We start from the raw sequence: 17143 nt of genomic DNA on the forward strand, positions 1-17143 counted from the left end.
AATTTTCATCACACAAACAGCGTAATGTGGAGGGTCGCCGATATTTGGCTCGTCTCATAGAGTCGTGCAATGTGGAAACAGGCCCTTCGGCCCAACTTGGCAGAAGGGATTAGTTAAAGTTGGCAACACGTTCGGCACAGACATTGTGGGCCTCGTGGCCTGAATCCTATAATATGCTGTTCTATGTTCTATAAGTTCTAAAGCTCAGCTGGCTGATTCTCAATTTGAGGATACATTTACAATGTCCCTTCTACGGGAATGTTTTTTTCCCAAGGAAAACCAGAACAAATCTTAAATTGACGAATACTTTATATAGTCGTTCTAAAGAAAGGACTGTCCTGGTTTACAAAAAGGATGATTGTTTAGCTGTGGTTTAATAAATCAATGGATTTGGGTCCATCATCCCTTGGTTTTGCTGGTACCCAGTGCAGGACAGCCAGGTTGATAGGATGTTTACGGTGCAGAACATACATCTTTATCATGTCACTTTTATAGTGAAAAGGTTTATGGGGTTATAGGAATCACTGATGTGTTTAATAAGTAGTATGTATGAATTGCTTATTTCATGACAATTCAGCAAGTTTTTGTTTGTTCTATATAGCACATCATACATATTTCAGCACAGTGTATTTTTTTTTTTGGATGCATTGTTGAAAATCCTGAAGGAGTCCCACAGATTCACATTCACTGGTTTTGAAAGTGGCAGAACAAATTGGTCAAAATGCTAAACAAAAACAGATAGAACTCGCAGCATACCGACACAAAGCCAGGAAATTCTGCTGAGCCAGGGCTACATCGCTTGTTGAATATCAGCTGTAATATTGAGTACAGTTCTGGACACTATCTACAGTCAGATTTTGGGTGCGGAAGAAATAACATCAGAGATAAGGGTTTTCAGTTATGTATAAAGATTAAGGACAGGGATTATTTTCTTTAGGGTAAGGAAAATTAAGGGTGATAGAATAAAGGTTTGAAAATCATATGGGTTTAATAGGGTAAATGTCTTCAAGATCCATTCTGTTTTCAATTATAGTGAAACAGACATATAAGAACTGTGGTTTAGGACGAGTCATAGATACATACGGCATAGAAACCGGCTAATCAGTCCACAACAATCAGTGGCACCCATCCCTATTAATCCCATCTTCTCCACATAGCCCATTGTCTTCAGCATTGAGGCAATTTAAGTGCTCATCTAACATCACTTAAATGTTGCCAGCAATTCTGCTTCCATCACCTCTCTAGCAGTGGATTCCAGATATTCACCACTCTCTGTTCCCCCTCACATCCCCTTATTTACCTTAAATAATTATATACCTTAAATCTATGTCCCCGTGTTTCATTCACCTCTGATAAAGGGAGACAATTCCTGCAGTCTACCCTATCTATACCCCTCGTTGTGTTATACACCTCAGTCATGGTCCCTAGTAACCTCCTCTACTCGAATAAAAACAGACCACGTCTCTACAGTCTTTCCTCTTGCCAAACACTCCATCCCAGCCAACATCAGGTGAGTTACCTCTGCACCCTCTCCAGTGCTGTCACATCTTCCCCATGGTGTAGTAACCAGAACTGCATGCAATACTTCAGATGAGATCTGACCATGGATTTAGAAATTTGGAGTATAACTTCCCTGATCTTGTATTCAATGCCCCAACCAATGAAGATCATTATCTAGCTGTGCTACCACCTTCATGGATCTTTGGGCTTACATACCTAGATCCCGTTGTTCCTCAATACACCCTAGGACTTTCATGATCTATGCTCTGGAGTCATTAGTATTCCCAAAATGCACCACCTCGCATTTACCACCCCATTTCACCATCACAGTTTCACCCTGTAACCCAAGACTGCCCTTCACATTGTCACCAACATCACCACTTGCAAACTTAAGGGACTGTCCCACTTGGCTGTCATTTGCGCGCCATTTACGCGACCTCCATAAATGTGGTCGTCGCGTTGTGACGCACGGGTAGCGTGTGGCCAGTGCGGTACGGGCGCATGGAGAGGCGTGGAGGAGTGTGGAATTGCGCGCGGTATCGCACGGCGCTCCAGGATATTCCAATGACATCACGCGCACAGGATGGCACGATGACGTGAGATTTGCGTGCGATGTCGCGCGTAACAACGCGTCGACCTATTTTGCATATGACACGTAAATGAGGCGCAAATAACGGCCAAGTGGGACAGGCCCTTTACTAATCATGACACCTACTTCCACATCCAATCAGTCATTGGTTGATGTTGATTGAACGATAAAAGTTAATCAGGAGACTAAGGATAACTGGTCTGCCTACCTTCAAAGTAATATTGTGGAATCATTAAAATGGAGACAAAACAAACTGCAGATGCTGGAATCTATCTGAATCAGTCTAGAGAAGGGTGCTGACCCGAAACATCATCTGTCCATTCCCTCCATGGATGCTGCCTGACCTGCTGAATTCCTCCAGCGCCTCCAACTGAATTCCTCCAGTTTCGATCACAGGACCATTATTGATCACCTAGGGTGACACCTTGCACCTTAGGTTAATAGCGCCTCTGACAGTATAGCACTCCCTTAACAGTGCACTCAGATTTTACAACTCAAAGAAGCAGAATGAAATTTAAGCCCACCGCCTTCAGTCTTAGTAGCAAGAGCACTTCTTATAAATCCACAGCTGACTGTTCTAAATTAATCAAATGAATATCTGCATCTTCCCATGTATTCGTGCAAAGGTCAGGGTTTTATATGCGGAATAAGGTTTAATATTCATTCTGTGCATGAAAAAAAGCTATAAAAATCAATTTAAACTCAAACAAGTGTTGCTCTATCTTTAATGCGTCACTACCTTGTGCTGAGTTAAATTTAGGCTGTACTAAATCAGGGTAAACTTGATCCACAATCATGTCCCCAAGCAATGTGGTTCTATTATATCAGGATCCTTTGAATGGTGAAGTTAATTTACATCCTAAATGTGTTTTCTATCACTTAGTATCTACAAGAAGAGGTTTCTGTAATGTTATAATAAGGGTCTCACAGGGGTCACATTTTAATGTTGCTCCTATGCTTCATCCAGAGAATTTGATACCAACCTCTGAAGCATCAACCACACAGAAACATTCAAAATCCGGAAAACACTGTACCTACTTGATATTTTTTTAAATCCATTGCCAAGTTTTTGAGAGCTGAGGTCAAACTGAAATGAAAAATCTAATCTCAAGGTGGAATTCTCCAAGTGGTAATTATCAGATAAACAATTAAAATAATGAGATGAAAGATAAAGAAATTCAAACTTCCTTTTCCACATGACACAAAAATTGAAGTCTGAGATTGGCAGCTGAGATTTTGATTAAGGAGACAACAATCTGGGAGAAATGGCTTGATTAGTAAAGGTGCCAGGGCCAATGGGGCGAAGACAAGGGAATGGGTTTGAGAGGGAAAGATAGATCGGCCATGATTGAATGGCGGAGTAAACCTGATTGGCCGAATAGCCTAATTGTGGTCCTAGAACTTAAGAACTTGTAAGTGGTCCAGAGATACATGGATCAACAAACTCAAAGGGCAAGTGCTCTACCTTACTAATTTCCAGTCATCTCCTCCTTTCCTATCACATTCCAGAATCTGCAGCCTTTTATTCTTCACTGTTATCACCTCCCAGCTCTATCACTACCTCGAACTATCTCTCCCCCACCTGACCGTTAGCTGCAATCAACCCCATCTCACCTGTACCTTTCTTTCTTGCCCCAGCTCACTCCCACACAGCTCTTTAAACTGCCTACTTCCCCTCTATTTTTCAGTCCAAATGAAGGGTCTCAACCTGAAATGTTGACTATCCATCCATTCCCTTCAGGGATGCTGCCTGGCCCACTGAGTTCCACCAGCAGCTCTGCTTTTCCTTTGGTCTACTTTCCTCTCTTTGCCTGACTTTTACCAAATACAGCAGTCATAGAGATGGAGGTAACCTGACAATTCCACTTCTACAGTGTGTTGTTAAAACCTGAGTCGGTGTGTTAACATAGCAGTAACATGCTCCGTGCTTCCCCGATTCCAATAAGAACTAGACATGAAAATATCAGTTTTAAGGGGAAGCACAGTGGCACAGATGGTACAGCTGTTGCCTCAAACTGCAGAGCCCTGGGTTTGAACCGGACATCAAGTGCTGTCAATGTGGAGTTTCCAATTTGTGCAGAACGAGCTCCCACACAGGTCAATGCAATAATGTTTAGATATTCTGTTTTCAAGGTGTTGACTGAAAAAATAATTATAATCTGTGTCTCCAGGGGTGATTCAGCTCAATATCTTCACATATCCATAAAACCATGATATTAGGTAAGCATTACCACATGTCAATATTTTACAGTTTCCCCACAAAGTTTAGGATCAGGATTGGGTTTTAACTCAGTGCTACATTTAGTTTAGTTTAGTTTAGTTTAGTTTATTCACAGATACAGCGTGGAAACAGACCATTCGGCCCACCGAGTCCATACCGGCCATCATTCACTCTCGTTCACATTAGTTCCATGTTACCCCACTTTCTTAACCGCTCCCTACACATTCGGGACATTTTCTTTTAAACTCAGAGGCCAATTAACCTACACACCTGCCCATCTTTGGGATATGTGAGGAAACCGGAACACCCAGAGGAAACCCACGCGATCACAGGGAAGACGTGCAAACTCCACGCAGAGAGCACCTGAGGTCAGGATCGACCCTGGGTCTCTGGCGTTGTGAGACAGCAGTTCTACCAGCTGCACCATTGTGCTGCCCTACACTGATCTTTCAATGTGGCAATGAAGAAATGCTGGATATCATCAGTGTATTTAAGATAAGATTTTTTTTAATTAGATGTCCTGCCTGCACCTTCAGATGGATGTGAAAGAACCAATGTAACAGGATTGTCTCTTCCAAAGCCTCTCCAGAAGTCATAACATCATGTTTTTTATCACAAACATAAGTGTCAACTTAAGTGGCACAATTCACAATGTGTAGTGGTAGCAGGATTATCAGTCAAAAGTGCTACTGCCATTGGGAAGAAGGTATAGGGGTCTGAAAACAGTAACGTCCAGTGACAGGAACAGCTTCTTCCCAACAACAATCAGGCTATTGAACACTACGAAATCCAACTAAACTCCGATCTACAAACTGCCATGGTTGCATTAGGGACTAAAGCCCCTGTCCCACTTAGGAAACCTGAATGGAAACCTCTGGAGATTTTGCGCCCCACCCAAGGTTTCCGCGCGGTTCCCGGAGGTTGCAGGTGGTTGCCGGAGGTTGCAGCTAGTGGAAGCAGGTAGGGAGACTGACAAAAACCTCCGGGAACCTCCAGGAACCGCACGGAAACCTTGGGTGGGGCGCAAAGTCTCCAGAGGTTTCCGTTCAGGTTTCCTAAGTGTGACAGGGGCATTAGGGAATTGTTTTGAATTTTGCACAATATTTTTTTACTTTATTGAACCTTTTTTTGTTTGTTTATTATATAATCTATTTTGTTTGTTCATTATATAATCTGTGTTTTCAATTCTATTGTGCTGCTGCAAGTAAGAATGTCATTGTTCCATTTCAATACAGAAAACACTCACTCTTGACTCTTGAAGGATTCCCAACATTTTCAGGAGTCTTCAGCTGTAGTTCTGTTCTCTCTGATGCTCTGGGCAATATTTGTTCTTCTGGTCACATGCTCCAGCTGATCATCTTTTCCTATCATACATTGTTTGTAGGATTGTGACATAGACAATTTAGTATTAATATTGATATTGGTTTATTGTTATCGCATGTCACCAAGATGCAGTGAAAAACTTTATTTTGCATGCTCACCAGGTAATTTGCGCCGTACATGAGTACAATCAAAATATACATGAGTACAACAGGTAGTGCAAAAGGGGAAAGGAAACAGAGTTCAAAATATAGTGTTAGAGCTGCAGAGAAAGTGTGGCTTAGAAAGGTGCAAGGAATGGTGCTGAGATTTAATACAAACTGAAGTAGTAGAGAAAAAAATACTATCATACAAAAACGGAATACCTGAATGAGGTAGAGGTAGAGTATGTGACAACACCTCTGAGGAGTGCAAAATAAATGATTGTCTCAGGAGTCTGAGGGTTGTGGGGAAGAGGCTGTACTTAAATCTAGATGTCTGGGCTTTCAATCTCCTGTATCTTCTAACGGAAGGTAGAAGAAAGAGAATGGGAACTGCCAGAATGGCAGCATACCTGATGATACGTCCAGCCTTCCTGACGTAACGCACCATGATGATGGACTGAATGGAAGGAAATGACGAGCCTGTGATGGACTGGGCTGTGGTCACCACTGTCTGCAGGTTCAGGCAGTCAAAGGCAGAGCAATTGCCATACCAAACTGAGATGCATCCCAGCAAAATACTTTGTATAGTACATCTACAGAAGTTCAAGAGATTCCACGACAACATATCAAATCTTCTCATACACCTTAGAAAATAAATCTGCTGATGCATATCTTGATCACACCATCGGTGTGAAGGGACAAATTAGTTTGCTGTTGATGTGGATGTCAGAAAATGTGGAAATATCTTCCATTTCTACAGCAGCACCATTGTGTTGCGTTCACTGCCCACCCACTTGCTTCCTTAAGTCAACACCAACTCTTTCATCTCCCTGATATTAAGGACCAGGTTGTTTGCCTGACACCATGACATAAGGTTATTAATCTCTTTCCTGTACTCCATCTCATCACAAGACCTTTATTTGATAACAAGAAATGCTTAAAACTATAAGATCATTTATAGGAAGATAAATAAAGAAATGTAATTAGGCCTTTATGTTCACCCTAAAAATCAGTGGAAGATCTTTAAACTAAAGCTTAAATCTCTGCTTTTCGACAGGATACACCCACGGCAGTGTCGCTTGGATTGCGAATGGAGGAGATGATTTTTAATCTAGCTGATTCACACTTATTCTTCAACGATTTAGAGGTAAGATCAAATGTTATCTAAACAAACATCACAGAATGCTGATTAAAGATTTTCGAAATTGCCTACATTGGCAATTGTCCGTGGCACCTCTGAGGTTTTGTACTCCAATCTAATCCTCTCCACCTCCCTTCCTCATCTTAGACCTTGCTTCTTTCACAGAATGGTGTGAGGGCATGTGGTGACGAGGAAAATTGGCAACCGTAACAAATTATAGGTGGGGTGTGTGAACGGGCAAGAACTTGGCTGATGGAGTTTAGTGTGAGAAATTGTGAGGTTATGCATTGCAGCAGGAGAAATCAACAGTCAGAGTCAAGAGCGGAACTCGCTACCAAAACATGGAGGAGACGGGGGACACAATTTTTTGGCGGACGCGCGCGCATGAGCACACTCACGCACACACGTGCGAGGCTTCGGAGGCTCAATCCAGCGCTAAATGCAGCTCAACTCTGCCTGTCTCACCGGGTTAACTCCAGCCCAGCCTGGACTGACGGGACACCAGCGCTGCTTCTCCGTGCTGGCCATATTTCTCGCAAGTCCAGGCAGGTTCACCTGGCGGGACAGGCACAGTTGAGCTGGGTTAATCGCTGTTTCTCTGCGCTGGCTGTGGGCCTGGGGGCACAGCTCGCATCTGACTGCCGACCTCTCTGGTCACCCGTGGGGGGGAGGGGTCACTTGGGACAGCGCCGGAGAGCCGGCCAGGATCGATCCTGCCTGCCGATGAGGCGCAGGTCTGCACCACGTCTCCCTCCTCCAATCGTTGTGCTCTATCCTCAGTCCCACCCCCCCATTCCCCCTCCCTCCTCCAATCATCATGCCCTCGATCAGCAGTCCCACCCCCACTGCCTCGCGGACATCCCAAAAAGCGGAGATTTTAAAATCGGGATCACAAAAACTTGGGGAGGGGGGATGTCCCCCACCTCTCAAAACATGGGGGGGGGGAGGCGTGTTCCCTCTGGCCCCCCCCCGGGTTTTCCGCCCCTGGTCAGAGTAATGTCTAAATGGAAAAGGATTGTAAATGTGGGGAGTGAGATCCAGGTGCTCTTGTGCATGATACAGGTAAAGTCAGCAAGCAGGTGCAGCAAATAATTAATGCAACGCGCATATTAGCTTATATTGCCAGAGGGGTGGAATTTAAAAAATAGAAATGAATCATTACAATTTTAGGGCATGTTGGCGAGCCACCACCTGGGATACCATGTATAATTTTAGACCCCTTATCTAAGAATAGATACGCTACCAGTGGAGGCTGTCCAGGAGAGGTTCTCTGGACCTGTTTGTGGAGCAAGATGATTGTCCTGTCACAAAGAGGTTAAAAAGTTAGATATTTCTTGTTCAAAGTTCAGAGAAAAAAAGGTGATCTTAATTAAATGTTTAAGGTCCTGAGGGGCACGACAAGGTATATATTGAGATAGTTTTGCTTGAGTAGGGGCTTGAGTGTATTAGAGTCATAGTCATACAGCATGGAAACAGGCCCTTTGGGCCAACTTACCCATGTCGACCAAGATGCCCCATCTAATAACAAATTCAGTTGCCCTTAGCATAAATAATAGTCTGGGCAATGTGACGGAGCCTGGCTTGCATGCCACCACAACAAAATTATCCATCCTCAATCCACTTTTGCTCTCAATTAGAAACATCAATTATTACCTTCCCACCCACCTTTTCCATCCATGTTGTCAAGACCAACAGCCCTGGCTGATTCCTTCCTTCTGCCTCAAAAACTTGTGGCTGGTAAAGATGCTGCCTCACGTCTCCAGAGACCCAGGGTTGATCCTGACCTTGGGTGCTGTCTGTGTGCAGTTTGCACATTCTCCCTGTGACCACGTGGGTTTCCTCCGGGTGCTCCAGGTTCCTCAGACATCCCAAAGACATGCAGTTTTGTAGATCGCTAAGCTTGTATAAATTGTCCTGAGAGTGTAGAGAGTGAGTGAGAAAGTGGGATAACATAGAACCTGTGTGAATGGGTGATCAATCATGAATGTGGACTGTGGGCCGAAGGGCCTGTTTCCATGCTGTATTTTTCAATAAAAAAATCACAGCCACACTTTTATCAGGGATCTATCCTGGGATAGTTGAAGTGCCTAAGTGCCTCACCAGGTGGCACATTTACCTATTGACCTGCATTCACCTTCATTGATGCATTGTTTTAGTTTTTGCAGCTGTGTTGGTGAATTTGGTTATTTATACTTCTATGCACGTGTGTGTGTGTTAAGTCCACTCAGCTCAATCAAATGCACTTATCCATGAGCTAGATGGGTATATTTGTAACAGAGCTGAGTTTCTTTGAACATATTTTAGTATTCAAACAACATCAGGCATGTATACACAAAATGATACAGGTAATCTAAACTCACTTCCTGTCGATAATATTTGAAGGAATTTCCGCTCTCAGTAATATGATAATCTGCACATATACTGCGCAATATGTCTTAATATTCTCCAACTTTTCTCTGTACCTGTATAATATTTATATTCAGCACTTATTAATTATTGCAGGATATATATGAATTGCATCTAAATTTAGAAAGATCATTTTGATATCAAGTAGATATGAAATCTTGAATTTTAGATACTAGGTCTAATAAGACTCGAAACATCACCCATCCATTTTCTCCAGAGATGCTGCCTGGCCAGCTGAGTTACTCCAGCACTTTGTGTCCATCTTTAGTAAAACAGATGTTTGTTTTACAATAATCCAGTAAGTGTACTTAATTACCTTGGTTCCTTAGCTACCATTGCTAGATTTGAACTATCATCTTGCTATTAGTCCAGCAACATAACCGATGTGCTAGTGTTTCTTGAACCTTTCTGTGCTGGATAAAATAATAACATTATTTTTTAAACTTAGCGCAGAAGGAACCCATAATATCATATCTGTATTCGATTTTTAATGAAGCAAATCAAAACTAATCCAACTATCCTAGTTTTCCCCCTCTTTTATTATCTTTTATTGTCTGCTACACAATGAAAATTGCTTACAAATAGCTCCATACACTTCTAGCCGTTGTGCCAACACTAATAAATGAAGAATAAATCAGCACATTAAATGCCATTTGCTGCTGCTTTGTAAAAATGCATTTTAAGTGGTTTCAGGGTCAAAATTCCAAGCTGCTAATAACAATAAAGCATTTTATCTTCAGGGTAAGACACACAAAAAATACACTTTTGGGGATAGCAGTCCAGAGGAATGGACTAATGTTGCAGAAACATGAGCTCAAGTTCTAGCAGTGCACATGGAATGTTTAAATACAGTTAATTAGTAATCTGGAATAAAAGGTTTGTACCACTGACGAAGCTACGAGATTATATTCTCATGAACAAACCGACTGTTTCTCCAGTGCCCCATGAGGAGGGAATTTTGCCTTGTGTAATTTTCTCTAATGTACCATGCTGTACATGACTACAGTGCCCCAAGAATGCAATTTAAATGGTCCATTAAGCCTTTGGCTTAAGAGGAGGTTAGGGATGGTGAATAAATGCAAGGCATAGTCCACACATAGAAAATAGACAGAACCAAACACAACCCACCATATCCGCACTGACCGTGATCTGATCCCTTCTTCCTGCACATGTTCAACATCCATCTATTCCTTGTCTTCCCCAAACATTTTCCCTACCAGCCAATCATTTCCTGTGTTCTTCCAGTTGCCTTTCTTAAACAAAGGAACAACAAGATAAAAGATACAAGATATATTTATTTGTCACATGTGCCAGATGGCACAGTGAAATGTGATCACCATACAGCTATACAGTAAAATAAAGAACACAACACGATAGAATTCACCATAAAACATCCCCACACAGCAGAATCAAAGGTTTCCCACTGTGAGGGAAAGCACCAAAGTCAGTCTCTTCCTCGATGTTCACCCGTGGTCGGGGCCTCCCGAACCCTCCGCAGTCGCCGCTACAGGCAGCCCGCCGCTCAGGCGCGCTCGCCGGGATGTTGGGTCTCCGACGTCGGGACTGGAGGTCAACCTCAGCGGCTTGGACCTCCAAAACGGCCGCTTCCCACCGGAGTCCGCAGCTCCCGATGTCTCCAGGCCGTGCCGGGCGGAGATTCAACACTGGCGGCCCTCGGCAGAGAGCCCCAGGACTCCGCGATGTCGGTCAGCGCCGCCCACGCTGGGTGCTCTGCGAACCACAGCCCCGCGATGTTGGAGCTTCAAAAGGTGATCCAGGAAGGCATCGCCCGCTCTGCGGTGAATCCAGCGCCGCGCCGCCGCTGCTGAAGCTCTGGTCCGGTCCTCTGTCTCCGATAGGAAAGGCCGCTCCAATCCAGCTGGTAGGCCGCGAGGTGGGGGGGGCGAGGACCCTACTCGGAGAAATAGTCGCATCCCCGCCAGGAAGCTACTGAGAAACGGTTTCCCCCTTACCCTACCCCCCTTCCCCACATAGAAAAACGAAAGTAACCCTAAAACAAATAATTTAGATAAACTAAAATTTTAAAAAAGAAGGGAAAAAAACGGACAGGCTGTACGGCAGAGGCGCCTTCAATGCAGCGCCCCTAGTGGATTATGAGCCAATGAACATTGGCTGTCGTCACCCATACACTCATGGCCCCCCTCCCCCTCACCCCTCCACCAGGTTGCTTGCGGTGCCCCTCCTCACTCCCGGCGGTGCGGGTCCCTCCCTGCTCTCAGCAGCCCCCCAGCTGGGTCTTTCGACTCTGCAGTGTATCTCAGGAGCCTTCTGCTGCCACATAGCACATCTCGGGTTCCAAGCCAGGCCTGCCGTTGGTTTGGGCCGCGGCTCGCCGGGGATTTAATCTTATTTTCCAAGGGCATTCATGGCCCTTTTTAGCCTAACCTACTTTCCTGTTTAAGTTTAAGTTAGCAATGCCTTCGCTCATAAGTGACTTAAAAAGAAAATGATTTGCTGATTGAAACTACCTCAGATACTCAGTGAAGGAGGATGTGATTAGCACTGTGTGCCCCACACTCTGGTTACTAAAGGTCTCCCACGGCAGCAGCTGAATAAATCCACTTTGTCTTCTCCTGAGTTACGTGAACTTATTTCCCGACTGCAGAATAAAAATCAATTTGAACATAAATCATATGATCTATTTTGCATTTGGGAAAGCAAAAATTATTCCCAGGAACATGAACCACCAACTCAGGCCCTGAAACTTCGAGGTGGAATCTGGCCTCTGCTGAGATATCCAGCACCACTTCAATCTTAAGCGAATCCTAAGAATTTAAGATGATCACCTTCATTAAACTACTGCTATGATCTGCCTCTCATTTTGGATAATTAAAGGGATGGCAGCTTAATAACAATTTGATAAACAAACCATATTATTGACTGATTCAGACATTTAAGTTTATGCTTGGAGTTCATCGTCACCAAAAAACTAATATTTCAGGAAAATCATAAGCTAAAAGGGCCTCCCAATGTATATGGAATGTAATTATATAGGCATCAGATGTGTTGCATTTTATCTCATGAGAGCTGGAATACAAACTAGTGGACATTTTGTTGAACCTGCACTGATCTCTGGAGAGATAGGCATCTGGAGGATAGAGGTACTGTTCTTCTTGGTAGGCCATCACCATCCATCAGTTCCACCGTTATCAATACAGGCAGCACAGTGGCGCAGCTGGTAGAGCCACTGGCTCACAGCACCAGGGACCTGGTTAAATCCTGAACTTGGGTGCTGTCTGTGTGGAGTTTGCACATTCTCCCTGGAATCGCATGAATTTCCTCTGGGTGCTCCGATTTCCTCCCACATCCCAAAGACGTGCGGGTTTGTAAGTAAATTGTCCTCTAAGAGAGTTTCCCATAATATGTAGGGAGTGGATGAAAAAATGGGATAACATAGAACTAGTATGAATGGTGACCGATGGTCAGCATGGAGTCGATGGGCCAAAGGCCCTGCCACCATGCTGTATCTCTAAAAAAATACGAGGTCAAATTATGACCATAGGTTGCAACACAATTCGGATATTGCCTTGACTATAGAAGATCAAGGAATCATCTCCGGGTCTTGACCCGAAACATCACCTTTTCTCCAGAGATGCTGTCCACCCTGCTGAGTTAATCCAGCTTATTATGTCTATCAATTATCTAAATAATGTTTTTGCAATGATTAAAAAGTTTTATAGGCTCTCCTTTAGAGAGTCCTTAGCTAAGGAATTCCATGCCAAAAAACCATGAGCTTACAGTCAAAATAACTCACTCAGGTGTAAAGACAGTGAGCACTTCCTCAGTCAAGGGTTTGCAGGAGTCTACGTGATGCAAGACAGGCTTGACATAATATTATAGCTTCATCTCCAAATGGTAAATTCACTCTACACTCAATATTGAAATGTTAGACAGGTAACACATGAAAATTAAAATGCCACGCACAGGTCAAGTATAGTATGTTACTTCTGATGCAGACATATTAAATCATAAGTCATGTGGCAGCACAATTCAGTCCCGTACGAGCTTTGGAAAGGCCTGCTGCCTTGTGTTGAACTGAGTGATCTTGTGTAACAAAGAAAAGGCGACTCTGCAGTCTGTGTCTTTGCAATAAACGTACATTACAGCACGGGAACAGGAGTTTAGCAGTAAGCAAGTGTTCTTTTATTTCTCATTTGCATTCTGAAGCTTTATCTAATATGCAAAATGCAAAATGGTTTAAGATGCAAAATGCAAAGCAAAATAAAATGATCTCAACAAGTAGCAATAGAGTAGTCCCATTTGCCAGTCCAAACCAGTGTCTCAGTCAATTTCTGTTCAAGTCACTTACTCAGTAACCTGATAGTGGCTGCCGATGTGTTCTGAGGTAGTGTCTCAGTTAATTTCATGGTATTTCATTAAGTCCGTAATGTGATAGCTACCAGAGTCGCACGTTCATGCACCGAACAATCAGTCTAAAAAAGAAGAAAATGGGAAACACAGATCCTGAGCAAATACCAAAGTTCTTAGACAGTTTGAACTGTGCCTCAATAGGAATCGGGTAGGCACTATAATTAATGCACAGTATGCTTGGATTTAAACTGGGCAATTGTCTCCATCATTAAATGAATATTGTGATTTTAGTAGTAATTAAAATCATACAAGTAAATCTTTAGATTATCAACTATAACTGCATGCAGACAGGGGAGATTAGTTTAACTTGGCATCATGTTCAGTATGGACATTGTGGGCCAAAGGGCCTTTCCCTATGCTGCACTGCTCAAAATTAATCCTCCTGACACTTAGATTAAATTAAATTGCAAAGTTAATGCTTTCACTCTTTATGTTCCTGATAATCCTTCACATACCTCCAGAACCTTGTAGTTTAGTTTAGAGATATAGCACAGAACCAGGCCTTTCAGCCCACTGAACCCAAGGCGACCAGCGATCCCCTTAGACTAGCACTATCCTACACTCTAGAGACAATTTACAATCTTTACCAACACAATTAATTTACAACCCGTACGTCTTTGGAGGTGGGAGGAAACCGAAGCACCCGGGGGAAATCCACACAGTCAAAGGGAGGATGTACAAACTCCGTACAGGCAGTACCCATAGGCAGGATTCAACCTGGGTCGCTAGCTCTGTAAGGCAGCAACTCCACTGCTGTGCCACCCCTGTTCTGTTCCACTTTTTCTTTTAATTACTCCTTTGTCAATGTGTTTAAAGAAAAATGCCCTGCAAATTCTGCTGTTAAATCTGCAAATGAAATTAGTGTTTAAGAAAGTAATGCAGATGCTGGTAAATCGAAGGTAGACATAAAATGCTGGAGTAACTCAACGGGTGAGGCAGCATCTATGGAGAGCAGGAATTGCAGATGCCCCCCATATCACCTTTGAGCTTTGCTCCTCTCCCCTTAAAGCTGTGCCCTCTGGTCTTTGACATTTGCAACCTGGGAATGGAGTTTTGACTGTCTACCCTATCTGTGCCTCTCATTATTTTGCGTACTTCCATCAGGTCTTCCCTGACCCTCCAATGCTCCAGTGAAAACAATCTAAGTTTGCTCAACCGCTCCTTATGGCTAATGCCCTGTGATCCAATTAATCCTTTTCTGCACCCCTTCCAAAGCCTCCACATAATTCCTGTCATGGGGCGACCAGAACTGCACACAATACTCAAATGTGGCCTCATCAAAGTCCTATAATGTTACAACATGACATCCTGACTCTTACACTGAAAGCCCTGTCCGATGAAGACGAGCATTCCATACCCTTTCTGTCTCACCTTGTTATCAAGTAACATGGAGCCAATTCCCATTGGCAGTGGGTCAGGAAGCAAAACATATCAATTTTAGCTCACTTTTTGATCATTTTACAAAGTAAAATAAAGACCGGGATTTATTTGTGAGATTAACATTAGAATTGGAATATCATAAACAAACTTTTAAAAATTACCCTGTTTGAATTCACAGAATTTTGAAATAATTGTCTGAAGGAATAAGAATTGACAAATAAATGCAGTGCTTTTAGGTACAGAAAGATTATTGAGCAACAATTAAGCTGCAGGATGGTGTTAAAAATCTTTCACCAAACCATAACATTTTCAGCATTTTTTATAGTGAAAATTGTTCATCAATATCTGTACGTATCACATGAGAGAACACCACAAAAATTACTGATAACAATTTTCTGAAGAAGAGTCCTGACCCAAACGTTACCTATCCATGTTCTACAGAGATGCTGCCTGACCAAAGTCAAAGTCAAATTTATTCATCACATGCACCTGAAGGTGCAGTGAAATGAATTTGCCAGCAGCAATACACTTAAAAAAAGAACATGCAATACACAATAAAATTTAACACACACATCCACCGCATCATTCTTCACTGTGGTGGAAGGCAACAAAGTTCAGTCAGTCCTCCTTAGTTCATCCGTGGTAGGGGCCATAAACCCTCCGTAGTCGCCGCTACGGACTGCAGGATGTACAGGCCCCTGTCGTCGGGATGATCCAAACTCCGACGTCGGGACGGTCAAACACACTCCGCGACTTGGAGCGCCCGAATCGGCACTTTCTTACCGGAGGCCGCGGCTTCAGGATGTTATAGGCCGCAGGCTGGTGGTCGGAGCTCTTCTCCGGCGATCCCCAGCAAGGAATCCCAGACTCCGGATGGTAAGTCCACTCCACGCCCGCGGCTAGAAGCTCCGCAGACCACAGCCCCATGAAGTCAAAGTCGCCAGGCCAGCGATCGGAGCATTCCTCTCTGGCGACCCCCGGCAAGGGATCGCCCCACTCTATGATGGAAAAGACCATGCTGCGCTCGCTGCTGAAGCTCCGGGCCTGACTCCGGGAAAGGCCGCTCCAATCCAAGCTGTTATGCCGCAAGCCAGGCGACATGGATAAAAGTCGCCTCTCCGTCGAGGAGGTGACCGAAAGCGGTTTCTCCCTTTTCCCTCCCACCACCCCCTATACAAGACATACCGAGAGACACCTAAACTAACATTTGGACACACCATAAAAAACAAAAAAATGTCAAATAACAAACACGCTGCTGGCAGGGCAGTCTACTGGCAGCGCCCCCAACCCCCAACCACTGAGTTACTCCAGCACTTTGTGAATATTCACACTGATGTCCATCTGTTATTCTCACCACTAATTCTGGATTGGTATTTTCTCTTGTTGTAAACAATTTTACTTTTATAACAGCGAGTTAAGATGTTTTTCCCTTTGCTGGGGTTGAGTGTGGACAACAGACGAAGGTGGAGTTGGAGATTGATGGTGTTTCTGGTTCTCAGTAATTTATTGGTGAATACTAGAGAACTGTTGGTCAATTATAGTTTGTTTTGCCTTTTGCTTTGGGGCTCTACAATTTGTAATCCTGGCATAAAAGCTTCACTCTGTTGGGTGTGAAGGGTGACTCCAGTTATAATATCCGAGAATGAGCCTTTTATCATCTGCAGTGTTAACTCATAGATTTGCCTAAAAAGTTCTTTGTCCTAAGTCAGCACTTTAACAACCTTTACTCATCCCATTGTGCTTTATACCCAATAACAGAGTTCTGTTGTAATATGGGAAACAATGTACTTCATTTACACTCAAGATCCCCGGGCACAGTGGTAGAGTTGCTGCCTTACAGCGCCAGAAGTCCAGGTTCAATCTTGACTGCAGATACTTTGAGTTAGTAAGTTCTCCCCGTGATCTGCGTGGGTTTTCTCCAGGATCTCTGGTTACCTCCCACACGCCAAAGACATAGAGGTTTGTAGGTTAATTGGCTTGGTATAATTGTAAATTGTCACTTGTGTGTGTAGGACAGTGTTAATGCGCGGGGATCGCTGGTTGGCGTAGAC

At 43.6% G+C, this 17143-nt stretch overlaps 1 protein-coding gene across 6 annotated transcripts in view; it reads left to right on the forward strand.

Moving 5' to 3' along the window:
• Window positions 1–17143, forward strand: part of LOC129707254 (eyes absent homolog 1-like) — a 207803-nt gene that overhangs the window by 165012 nt on the left and 25648 nt on the right. For all 6 annotated transcript variants that reach the window (XM_055652151.1, XM_055652150.1, XM_055652153.1 and 3 more), the window contains exon 11: window positions 6831–6920. In XM_055652151.1, coding sequence (XP_055508126.1) covers window positions 6831–6920 — 90 coding nt within the window. The remainder of the gene's footprint in view (window positions 1–6830; window positions 6921–17143) is intronic.

The sequence above is a fragment of the Leucoraja erinacea genome, chromosome 21 (assembly GCF_028641065.1).
Source record: "Leucoraja erinacea ecotype New England chromosome 21, Leri_hhj_1, whole genome shotgun sequence".
In the NCBI taxonomy this organism is placed as follows: Eukaryota; Metazoa; Chordata; class Chondrichthyes; order Rajiformes; family Rajidae; genus Leucoraja; species Leucoraja erinaceus.